This window comes from Chlamydomonas reinhardtii, chromosome 4 (assembly GCF_000002595.2).
Source record: "Chlamydomonas reinhardtii strain CC-503 cw92 mt+ chromosome 4, whole genome shotgun sequence".
Classification (NCBI taxonomy): domain Eukaryota; kingdom Viridiplantae; phylum Chlorophyta; class Chlorophyceae; order Chlamydomonadales; family Chlamydomonadaceae; genus Chlamydomonas; species Chlamydomonas reinhardtii.
The window spans coordinates 3390068-3401740 of NC_057007.1; the positions used below are offsets into that span (position 1 = coordinate 3390068).

The window sequence follows — 11673 nt, forward strand, 5'->3', positions numbered from 1 at the left end:
CTGCTACCATTGGTATCGTGCAGTCCACGCTCCAGTAGAGTTACCAAATATGGCACGGCCGGCCCCGGACACGGAGAGGCCGGAAAGCAGGTAGCCAAGTTGGGTGGGATCCGCAGGATCCTTCCTAAACATGAGAGTCGTAATGGGAGCAGCAGAGTCTCGAACTCTGTTCACAGTAGTGAATGGCCAGAGCACTCTCCCCGGACGGCTTAATAGTCTGGCTCTGCCTACCAGTGTCATGACGTGTCCCTTCGGGTTACACGGTTACGCGGTTACCCCTTGACTGGGTGTACCGTCGGTTGTACTGGGCGCCCCGCGCCCCCTTCCTACAGGAGGAGTAGCACACACACAAACACGCACACACATACACACACAGTGCTAACTCGCCCTCTTCCCATAGTGTTATTGTACTTAGTGGGCGGGATTTGGGACGCGTGATACCTAGCTTGTCTGCTGCACGCCGCCTCTCTTGTCGCCTTTGCCATTCGCCTGCCCGTGACACTTCCTCGCTGCCGCCCTATGCTCATGCTTCCGCTTCCGCCTATAGGTGAGCTCGACTACGACCAGCGGGCGGGAATCTGGGAATTAGGCGTGCTGGGTAAACGTTGTTTAGCGCGCCCAGGGTCCGGAGCATGGACGCATACAGATGCATCGCGGGGTCAGGCCGAATGGTCGCCCGTGGGGTTACAGGCTTATCGCGGGTAAGTATGACTACCTGGGTCACGACAGTCACGCGACGCTCGGTAAAATGGTAGGTATTGGTAAGTAACTCCGTCGCGTCATTGGGCGGGCTTTCGTTTCGTTTTTAAACACACACACACACACACACACACACACACACACACACACACACACACACACACACACACACACACACACACACACATACAGTGCAGTACACACACATATGCGCTCACCCGCAGTGAAAACGCGCCGCCCTGCCCCCGCTTGGCAGTGTTGTTGGCTACCGCCACTCCGCCGTCGAGTCGCAGCAGCGTCGGCACCTCCTCCGCCGCCACCGCGCCACCATTCATTCCGGCAAAGTTTCCGTCAAGCCGTGCGCCGCCGCCCGCCGCAAACGCCACCAGCCCAACCGCGGCATAGAGCACGCCTCCATCACCGCCGGCGCTGTTACCAGCGGCGATGGCACCGTCGGCAAGCGACACGTTGCCAAGCCGACCGCCGACCCAGATGGCGGCGCCGTCGCCAGCGGCGACGTTGTGCTCCAACCGCCCGCCGCTGGCGACGGCCAGGTTAGTGACGGCGCCGCCAATCCAGGCGCCGCCGCCGGAGGCTGCGGCTGCGGCGTTGCCCGAGAGCTCGCTGCCGCCGTCAATCACCCAGGTTCGAATCGCGCCGCCGACGCACAAGCCGGCGCCTGTTCCATTCCCGGCCGTGTTGTCAGACAATGCGCTGCCGTTGCGGATCCCCAGCGACCACGCGTTGCCGCCGACCCAGATGCCGCCGCCACTGACTGCGGCGGCGTTGGCGCGTAGCGCAGCCCCACCCGTAATGCGCAGCGAGTTCACTGTGCCGCTGACCCAGATGCCGCCGCCTGAGCCGCCGGCGGCTGCATTGCCGGCGGCGGCGGCGCCGTCAGCCAGGCCCAGCTCCGCCAAGACGCCGCCGCCGATGGCGATGCCGCCGCCGTGGCCTGCTGCCGTGTTGTTGCAAACGCCGCTGCCGGTGCCGCTGGCCGCGAATGTGCCGACGCTGGCGCTGACCCAGATGGCGCCGCCATTGCCACCGCCGGCGGCATTGTCACACAGGCGGCCGCCATCCAGTAGACTGACAATGCCCAGCGCGCCGCTGGTGATGGCGAGCGCGCCGCCTTGCCCTGCCGGCGCGGCATTGCCGTCAATCTGCAAGCGAGCAGCAGTCAAAGCGTGCACGTGCTGTATGTAGATTATATCGCAGGAGGCCCGGCAGGCCAAGGGTAAACAGCGTGTTGGGCAAGGTAAGGTCCAAACCTCGCGCCCCGTACAGTGATACTGCCTTCAGAACAATGCAGGCGGCGGCCTGCGGGCACCCTTACCGCGCTGCCGCCCGCCACGCGCAGCTCCCGCAGCCCGCGCGCCGCCCACACAGCGCCGCCGTCGCCGCCCGCTGCGCTGCAGCCTGTGATGCTACTGCCGCCCTCTAGGACCACTGCATCGACAGCCCCGGACGGCACGCCCAACGCGCCGCCGCCTGCCGCCGCCACATTGCCCCGCATCTCGCTGCGGCCGGCGAGGCTGAGGCGCTTCAGGCCGCGCTCCGCCGCCACCACGCCACCCTGTGCAAGCCGACACGTCAGGCAGTTGTTGAAGTTGGGTTGCGGGGGTAGTCAGCAGGAGCGTGGCAGAAACGCCGATGTCCTACGGAAGGGGCCCTGGTAAGCAGCTAGCAGTTTGCAGTTCGCAGGGGCGTGAAGGAACTCCGGCTGTAGAAACATACATCCATAGAACCACGAAGTTCGCGGGCCACTACTCACATTCTGTCCCGCGCTGTTGCCGTTCATGACACTGCCGCTCTCGAGTGTCACGTTCGTAATGTCCACGTCAGACGCCACGGCGCCGCCGCGCAGCTTTGCGACGTTGTACGACATACTGCTTCCATCTGTTTTGGTGGTCGAGGGAGGAAACATTTGGTTCTGGGTTGGTGCGGGTCGAAGGGTAGTTGGGTGTAGCGGGTGCTGATCAACGTACAGATGCGCAACAACGCCGCGACGTCCGTTACTCGTTAGGCTGCTCGTTGCACAAATCCAGGACACATGCATGTACAAATACACAACAGCGCTGCAGCACCTCACCGGATAGCAACACGACGCCGATGCCTCGCACGGTGTTTGACAGCGCGCCCCTGCGTGAACACACACCCGCGGCACGTGACGCCGGCTGCTGCTGCTAGCTGCTTCCCCTCAGGCCCCCTGCCAATCTCAGGCAATATTACTCCAATGCCTGCTGCAAACCCTGATTCACCGACAAGACCCACATCAAGTATACAATGTACACATACACGCGCACCATGCTTCCTCTGGTTCCCATGTTGGTCAGACCGTCTTTCATGGATGATTCACCCCCCCCTCCCCCAGTTCTGGGTCTTGGCTTCTTTGCGATAACGCAGGATAACCTTACCCCCGCCCCTCCCTCGGTGCCTGCCCCTCCCTCCTGATTCTTACCCCGACCAGCCGGCGCTGTTGCGGTCCATGGCGCTGCCGCCGCGCAGCTCCACACGCCCGACCTGATCATTGGCCCACACGCCGCCCCCCTGCCACTGCACGGCGCGATTTCCGCTGATGGAGCTGCCGCCCTGTGAAAGGGGGAGGTTACATTTATACATGTTTAGGGTAGTGGTAGACGGTAAACAATCTTAGGAACAGCAATTGTTACCGGCGACCGCTCCGTAGGCCTCGCAGCAAGCAACGGCTGAACGCAGACAGCCGCTGTGCTGTGGAAAGCAGGGGGTGCCCTGGCAAGTGCTGTCTAGCGTGCACGGCGCCAGGGTGACGCATGCCTCTCGCCCATCGCCGAAAGCTCCTTCCTTTCCCTATGTCCCTTCCTTCTCACCGTGAGGCTGAGCAAATCCAGTGTCGCTCCAACCATGACCGCGCCGCCACTCAGCGCGGCGGTGTTGTTGTCCAGTCGGCTGCCCTGCCCCACGTCCAGCTCAGACAGCGGGCCCCACACCCAAAACACGCCCCCGTCTCCGGCCGAAGTGTTGTTTGTGAAGGAGCAGTTGGTGACCGACAGGCGACCCTGGTGAGGGGCGTGAGGCGGGTCCAAGGCGGGGTAGGGAGCTCGTGTGCTTGGCGGGTTGGTGGGGTCCGCGTAAGGCAGTTTTGGGGGGTCTGTGGATTGCAGCATCTCCCGGATGCAAGGCTATCCTTTGCACCCGCCCTGTAGGCCACTGCGCCATGCAAGTTGCAGTGCCAACCCTCTCCCGCTGATGAGCCGCTCCTGCCCAAACGCACGCGCGACGCCGCCCAGCGCCACCTACCACTGGCAGGTCGATGGAGGAGAAGAAGGTTCCCATTCCGCCACTGTTGTCCCGCACCGCCACCCCCCGTAGCGTCACCACCATGGCGCTGTTTTCGAGCCAGGTGCCGAAGGCGTCCGGGTGGGACGACAGCGGGTCGGCGCCGCCTGCCAGGGCGCAGAGGGCATGCATCGGGGCCATTGAGGTCATCCGTATATATCCCGCGGTGGACAAAGTGCTGCTTTGTAATGAACCGCAGGGCAGGCAGGTGATCGGGCATTGCTTGCGTTGTTCAACTGCTGGTTTTTGTTGTGGCTTGAGATTCTTACCAGCAGACGCCGCGACCAGCCACGCACCAAGCTGAATGAGACAGGCAGCGGTGCGGGCCCCTGCCCCCCCATGGGGCCCGGGCACATACCCCACCCCACCCCACCCCGGAGGGATAACGAGCTGGAGCGCGGCCGCCCGGACGGCCGCTCATGCATGTGGTAACGACTTCGTCTGCAGTCTTCAGTGCATCCTGTACCGCTTTTCCAAACATCCTTGCAACCCCCCCCACCCCCCCCCCCCACACACACACACGCCACGCCACGCACCCGCCACGATCATGCCGTGCCCCACGGTGGTGGCCGTGTCGCGTGTGGAGCCGTGTGTGCCGTACAGCCCGCCACGTGACACGCTGTTCCCCGTGAAGATCGAGTCGGTGACGTCCAGTCGCAGGTCGGTGTCGGGCTCCTGGGGGTTGGAGGGTGCAGGGTGGACGTTGGAGCAAAGGTAGCATAAGGGGGATGCAAGGTTAAACATTGGGAACAGCATGAGATTGGGAGGGTCTTCACTCAGCACGCGAGCTAAGTATGCAAGAAGCAGCACCCGGGATGCGTAGGCCAACTTGCGTTGGCGCGCACTGCGTTGCATGCCGCACGGGTCCTGCGCCCGAAGCACACCTACAATACCTAGGTATGCACCGACCCGCCCGTAAAAGTGCATGACCCGCCTGTGAAAGCCAGCCCACAGCCCTGCCAGGCCCTGCTCCACGGCCCAGTTTGTTGTAGGCGGCCCCTGCCAATTAGCTCGAGCTAATGCCCTAAGCCGGTGCCGACCCGGCTAACGTGTCATATCACGCAGGACCATATGCGCTACATCCCAGCTCCTACCGTGGTGTCGTACTGCAGCATGACGCAGGCCCAGCCGTTGCCGCCGCGCACATCGGAGCAGTTGAATCGCTCCAGGGCCGCGCTGCGCAGCCCCGTGGCGTGCAGGGGCCCGTGCAGCGAGCCCAGGCTGGCACCCACGCCGCGAACACCGGTCAGCGTCACGTTAACCGCCTCCAGCTGCGGGGCGGCGGCGGCAGTACGCGCGGGGCCGTTGGTAGTGGGTTTTGGGCGGTGGGTGGTGAGCAGTGTGGGGGTACCGAGGCGCGGGGACGTGGGGGCCCGGGGGTGTACGCCGTCGCCGTAGCATGGCATGCATTTCATTCGGGCACTCAAGAGATAGAAAGGGGGGGCTGGAGAGGGCACAAAGGCAAGGGGAAGCAGGATGCGCAAGTGCGGAGGGTGCTACGGTGTGCATGCGTTGCAGGCGGGATTTGCGACATACAGCAGGGTGGCAGCAGCTCATCAAGCACCCATTGGCAGGGGCCAGCTCATATCCGGCGGAAGCAAGCCGCGGCGCTCCAAGGAAGCCACGCCAGCCCATGCCACAGCCCCTGCTACAGCTCATTCGCTTACCCATCCGAACCCAGCGCCCCCGCGACCAGCACCCTGGCCTTACCCGCGTGCAGTTGAGGCACTGCAGCAGCGCCCGCGGGTTGAGCGGCAGGTCACGTAGCAGGCTGTCCCTCCAAATCTGTCGGTGCGGAGAATGCGGAACGTGGGGGGCATGCGGAACGCGGGGGCGCGAGCAGTCCATGGAGCGGACATTCGGTTTGCCTTGAGAGGCACGCGGCCAATGGCTGCCGCAATCGTTCCCGCTGGTCCAACGCATGCAATTTCGCCATACGCGCACCCGCACTCACAACAAGCACACGCACACGCACACGTGTACGCAACACCAACACGCACACGCACGCACACGCACGCACACACACACACACACACACACACACGCACACGCACACACACACACACACGCGCACACGCGCGCGCACACGCACGCGCACACGCACACGCACACGCGCACGCACGCGCACGCGCACACGTACACACGCACACGGCCACGCGCACACGCACACGCACACACCCACCATTTGCGGCACGTTACTCATGGTGATTCCCCACCCATCATCCCCCGCCCGCGCCGTGACGCGCACGCCCGTCCAGCCAGCCGTGAACGGCAGTAGCGCGCGCCCCACCGCCACATCCACCACCGCTGCTGTGCTGCTACTGCCGCTGCTGCCGACGCAGTCCACAGCAGCGCTGAGGACTGTGGCATTGGCCGGCAGTAGCGCCCCACTGAAGCGCCGGCCGGTGACCACCACACGACACGTGACGGCGGCTGCGAGCGGCCGCGGCGGCGGCGCAGGGGGCGCCGGCGGTTGGGGCGGAGGCGGCGGCGATGGCGACGGGACTGTATGGGTACAAGTTGTTGACGGGTGTGAATGTGTGCGATCAGCACTCGTATACCTGGGCCTAACGACGGGGAGTAATGGACCCCACCGGTTCAGCGCTTTTCCCTGACGTCGCTTACGCTAATGTTCAACACATGTCCAATGTGGGTCAATTGTATGGCAAGCAAATTGTTGAGCAGGCGTATGTCTGAGAGTCTGCACATACATGAGAAGTCAAGCCCGCCCAGTCCCGGCCAGTTCAGTCCAGACCACGCCACGCCGCGAAGCGCACTCACCCAGACATCGCACGCCGGCATCCTGTTGAAGTGGGTGTTGCAAGCAGCAGAGCACGAAGGGAAAGCCCGTGTCTCTCAGTGAGAACCATGCCACGCGGTCGCGAGCCCCAATGACGGCAGTCCCGGGCACGCAGCGCAAAGCGACGTTGGCCTAGAAGTTCAGACACCCCCCTCATATGTGAGCGCGTCTGAGAGCATCGTCTGACAGCTTACGTCTTGGGGCGTACACTGCCCCGTGAGGCCGCCAGGCACTCGCTGGGCCCCTTCCTTCTGGTGTCATTCCGCCGCACAGGTCCGCTCTCACACACACCTCGGACGCTGCCCACTCACCATTGCATGGTTGCAGCCGTTGATACCGGTCATAGGCGTGTTGCAGTTGGCCAGTGTGGGCTCGAAGCCCCTGCACCCGCCGGGGATGGGAAAGCGGCAGCAAGAGCAGCGAGCAGCAGCGGTCAGGAGATGCGTACAGGTGCAGGTGCAGGTGTGTGTGCAGGTGCAGGTGCGTGTCGTCGTTGCACCAGTCACCAAGCCGACCGCGCAGCAGCCGGTCCGGGCAGCGCTGGGGGCCTGCGGCACACGCAGCATTGCCCCAGGTGGAGGCTGCAAGGCGGCTCCGCGCCGCATCCATCCCACACTTGGCTCCCTAGCAGAGCTCCCAGAGCTACAGACGGAACCCAACAACGGCTCTGTGCCTTTGCATCTCCCTTCAACCACCATCCCATCAAACCCCGTCGCACCAGCATCGCAGCTTGGTCAGCCATATGGGTCCGGTCCCCGCGCCGAAGGTGGCGTTGAGGAACGGCAGCGCGCCAACGTCCGGTAACCCCAGCTGCCGGCACGTTACACGCGCCTCCGCAACTTCGAAGCCGTCACTGTATTGTAGTAGGGCGCAGAGGGGGCGCGGGCACAGGCGGTTTTCTGTGTGCATGGCTCGCTTCGCAAGGGCGACCGGCAGGCGGCGTGAGAGCTGTGAGAGCCTGGCAAGTGAAGGCGTGTGCGTCGCCGTGACTGCAGGCGCTGATACGGCAGGGGCCTTTCCCCGATCAGCATGGCCCTCAGACCGGCATACTTCGTGCACACCCCAAGCCCGCAGTCGGCGGCAAGGGCAAAAGCAGCGCCGCCCGCGTGCGGGTGCCGTCGCACCTGCCCACTGCACGTGAGCAGTTGGACCCGTTTGCGCAGTGACTCGCCGTGACTCCCTCGCGTCCCCCAATCGCGTACAGGACTTCGCACCTGCAAACCGTGCCCCACGTCCCGTTGTACAGGATTTCGACGCGGCCTTCAAACGGCGAGGAGCCATTCAAAAGGCGCACGGTCGTCGAGCCTGAATCAGCACAGCGCGTTTTGAGTCCTTAGCGTATTTTACATCAGGCCAGCGAGTGCGGCGCCTTAGAGCCTCGGACAACGGAGCGCGATTGAACGGGACGCACTAGTTTCTGGACACTCGCTGTGCTCAGGTACCTGTACTCTGGGCGCTTCCAGGACGTCGCCATAAAAGGATTATGGCCAGCAAGAGAGAAATCCCTGGACTGGACGGCGCCATGCTTGGCAGGAGTCCGCGCTGGGACTCAGTACTTTCCCAGCATCAACCTAACATCATCTTGAAATATCCATAGCTGAGGCGCCAGCAAAACGCTGTCCACCGCTAGAGGGAAACCTGTGAACGCCAGGGCTTAACTTTAGTGTCATAAGCACTTGCAGTAAAGTGAGCTTTTAGTGGTGTTCAGCGGTAAGGTGACTGGCCGGATTGCGTAGAGGTGATGCAGCGATGCGGTCTCGAACCCGTACGTGCCCGCGGTCCTTGCACCTGCTGTTCCCTGTGGACCCCGTGCGCGTGCGCTTCCATGGTGCACAGTGCACACCTTGCACATCTGGAATAGTTTTTGAGGCTGTATAACACTGCAAATGAGTCTGTAGAGCCGTTCGCCCGCACCACGCCACACCAGCAGCCCTTGCTCCTCACTTAGGTTCATGTGTGGGCTCGCGCGAGGGTCATGGCCTGGAACCGCAGTCGGTTTGATAATGAAGAGTCAACAGGGATGCGAGCGACGATGAAGCTGATGGCTAACCTCAGGCTAGGCTCTGGAGAGGCAGAGGAGGGGCCTGGGCCGGCCTGGGCCACAAACGTGTAACAGTCGAGCAAGGGTGCACAGCAGCTGCCTGTCCCTCTTGTAACCAATGCAATCTACCTCCCGTTCGGCCCAATTGTCTCAATCCACATTCGTACAACTGCCGATTACTTATTCCTCCGACTCATTTGGAACCAGAATCGCCCAGATTTGGTGGGGCGTGTGCGCGTCACCTGTAACCCGCCTACCTCCCGGTGGGGTCCACCAGCACACCAGCGCACTCGCTACGGTAACCTCGATAACACTAACCGTGTAAGTCGTATCGCAGGTGGGGGACCACCGCACAGCCGCCGTACAACCACCACGCCCGACACGAAACGGCATATGCCACGCCTCCTCTCACGCCCCACATCTGAGGCCTGCTGCTGGTCTACAACCGCAGCCCGCTGCGCGTGCGCACCCCGGGGCGTCCGCCTTGTGCGGACAGGGCGCGCACCTCCAACCGCGTACGCGGCACCCGCATGATGTACAGCTTGGGGCACGGGGCCAGGGCCGGCGCCGGGGGGGAAGGCCTTTCTTGGCCGGCCCCTGGCGCGGGCTGCTGGCCTCGTGCCCTCGTTGCCCATTTTCACGTTCAGCTTCAAGTCCGGGTAGACGTCCTCCGGCACCGCAAAGATCAGGAGAACCTCCTCGCATGCAGGCCCTGCACGACCTACCGTGCCTTCCGCCAGGCCGCCCCTCGTGCGCTGGCGCCTCCCCGTGAGCCCCGCCCTTGGACCACTCCCACCTTCCTCGAAGAGCACAACCTCGCTGCATGCGGGCACCTTGAGCATCTGCTCGGTGCCTCGCTCCAGCTTCGCCACGCCGTCGGTGAAATCGACTGGCACGCCGGTGAACTCCCCGCCCTGCAGACAGGTCGTGCAGATACATACAGATAAAGCAAGCTGACCTTGAGCCGTAGAAGAACTGATGTGTAGCCCCAGACGACCTTCCGCGAGTTGATGACTTGAGGCGCAAAGCCAAGCCGCAGTGGCAGTGAACACCTCCGCTATGGGTACCCATCCAGCGGCTGGCCAACACGAGCTGCCGCTCGCAGAAGCCGCTGTCCGTTGTGATGTGGATCACGCGGTGGCTGGCCTCCGGCCCCGTGTCCTGGGCGCTGGCGTCTGCCAATGCCGCACGCACCTACAGTAGCGGCGGGGACTGGTCGTGACAACAACACGTTGGCAGGAACCTCAAGAAGCCAGCCTAAGCCATGCATGTATGGGGAGAGCTGGCGAGCACAAGCCACCACTTCTCCAACTACCGGTACTTGCCGCAACCGCATGCCACTGTTTACCGCCCCGCGAAGCTCTTTCAGCAGGCGGTTGAATGTCGCATCGGCAGACATCACTCCCTCAGACGCCACTACCTTGCGACGCCGCCGCTCGCCTTATCTGCCACTGCAGCACCTCCGCCTCGAACTCCAGCTCCGTCTCGTCCAGCACCGCGTCCGCGTACAGGTGCTGCGCACACACAGCCAGGCAGCGCAGCCGACCCCCCGCACACACCCCGCGGGGGCCACCACCGCTGGGGCCACCAGTCCCGGCGCCTGCGCACATGTCGCTGCGCACCGCGGCCCCGCCATCCGCACCGCGGCCCCGCCATCCGCACCGCTGCCTCCCAACGACGCACTCGCTGCCGCCTCCGGCTCTGCCGGCAGAAGCGTGCTGGCACTCAGCTGCTGCCTCCACGCCTCTGTCCCACCGCCACCCCCTGCTGCTCCTGCTGCTGCTACACCGCCTCTGGCGACTGCAGGAGGTCCAGTTTGCCCCGGCGGGCTAGGGACGCCCGCCGCCGCGGCCGACGCCGCGGCGGACGCGGGATCTGAGGCCGAGGCGGACGCTGAGGCCACCACCAGCGCCGCTGCTGCCCTCCACGCGGCGTGCAGGTGCGCCGCTCGAAGCACTTCTTGACGAACGCCTCCGGCACAGGGAGGCCCAGCTTGCTGCACAAGCAGGCGACAGCCGGACACCAGGCAACCACCACTTGCAGCCCCAAGGCAGCATTCCCATTCTGGCCCCTCAACATCCAAAGCAGCAATCGTAATGTCCTGAAGGCACACTGCACGTGCCAATCAGCGCGCTAGCCGCGTGCCACACCTGCGGCAAGCCAGAAGCTCCTCCATCGACCACAGTGGCATGTACAGCATCAGCGCGTTGACCTTCGCCACGTCCTGCGCGTGCACACGCACAGCAGGACCCTAAAGCTGGACGGCCGCACTTCCAGGCGTGCACATGCGCCGTCACGCACCTTGTACGTTTCCCTCTTGGGTGAAGTGATGAGAAGGAGACGCGCCGCACCACTGAGCTGCGGGCGCAAGCAACGACGCATGGCCTGAAAATGCACGAGTGCGCATCCGTAGACGGAGTGGTTGCTCCGTTCTGCGCAAAAGATGCGGATTTTGCGCCCTCCTTTCCAACCCTCCTGAGCCACCTACTTCCGGCGCCACAGCGTCTGCAATGTATCTGCAGGCAAAAGCACAAACTACTGCTGTCACACCATGGCTTCGTCGTGCACGACCTCAACACATTGTGGGGCTGGGTTGCCCCGGGCCAAAGCCTTGTCTGCCCGCCAGGTATCGGGGTTGTTGAGCTCCGCCTGAAGCTGTGAACCTCGCCGCTCAGCGTCTCACCGGTCTTGGTGAGGCACAAGCGCGTTCACTGTCTTGGGGTCCTCCCATTCTGTGGGTTAGGGGGCGCCGGTGGGATGGGATACCATCGTGGATGGCGAAGTTCGCCACCTAGCGCTGGCCCACTCTAACTTT

General features: G+C 63.7%; 2 protein-coding genes across 2 annotated transcripts in view; both read right to left on the reverse strand.

The window, feature by feature from the left end:
- Positions 1-8476, reverse strand: part of CHLRE_04g227500v5 (uncharacterized protein) — a 28185-nt gene extending 19709 nt beyond the window's left edge. Inside the window, exons 1-16 of the mRNA XM_043062034.1 lie at positions 8260-8476; positions 8032-8122; positions 7536-7670; positions 7129-7198; positions 6799-6820; positions 6200-6522; positions 5728-5802; positions 5112-5288; positions 4554-4692; positions 3979-4124; positions 3549-3737; positions 3161-3291; positions 2792-2841; positions 2474-2598; positions 2036-2275; positions 918-1862 (exon numbers count right to left, since the gene is read on the reverse strand). Coding sequence (XP_042925386.1) covers positions 918-1862; positions 2036-2275; positions 2474-2598; positions 2792-2841; positions 3161-3291; positions 3549-3737; positions 3979-4124; positions 4554-4692; positions 5112-5288; positions 5728-5802; positions 6200-6522; positions 6799-6820; positions 7129-7198; positions 7536-7670; positions 8032-8122; positions 8260-8341 — 2940 coding nt within the window. The 5' untranslated portion in view covers positions 8342-8476. The remainder of the gene's footprint in view (positions 1-917; positions 1863-2035; positions 2276-2473; positions 2599-2791; positions 2842-3160; positions 3292-3548; positions 3738-3978; positions 4125-4553; positions 4693-5111; positions 5289-5727; positions 5803-6199; positions 6523-6798; positions 6821-7128; positions 7199-7535; positions 7671-8031; positions 8123-8259) is intronic.
- A 94-nt stretch (positions 8477-8570) lies between these two features.
- Positions 8571-11266, reverse strand: CHLRE_04g227526v5 (uncharacterized protein). The gene is made up of 3 exons (XM_043062035.1): positions 11160-11266; positions 11009-11082; positions 8571-10854 (listed from the first exon to the last, which is right to left on the reverse strand). The coding sequence occupies exons 1-3, from the start codon at positions 11238-11240 to the stop codon at positions 10641-10643; spliced, it is 369 nt and encodes a 122-aa protein (XP_042925387.1). The 5' UTR covers positions 11241-11266; the 3' UTR covers positions 8571-10640.
- Between the last annotated feature and the right edge of the window lie 407 nt (positions 11267-11673).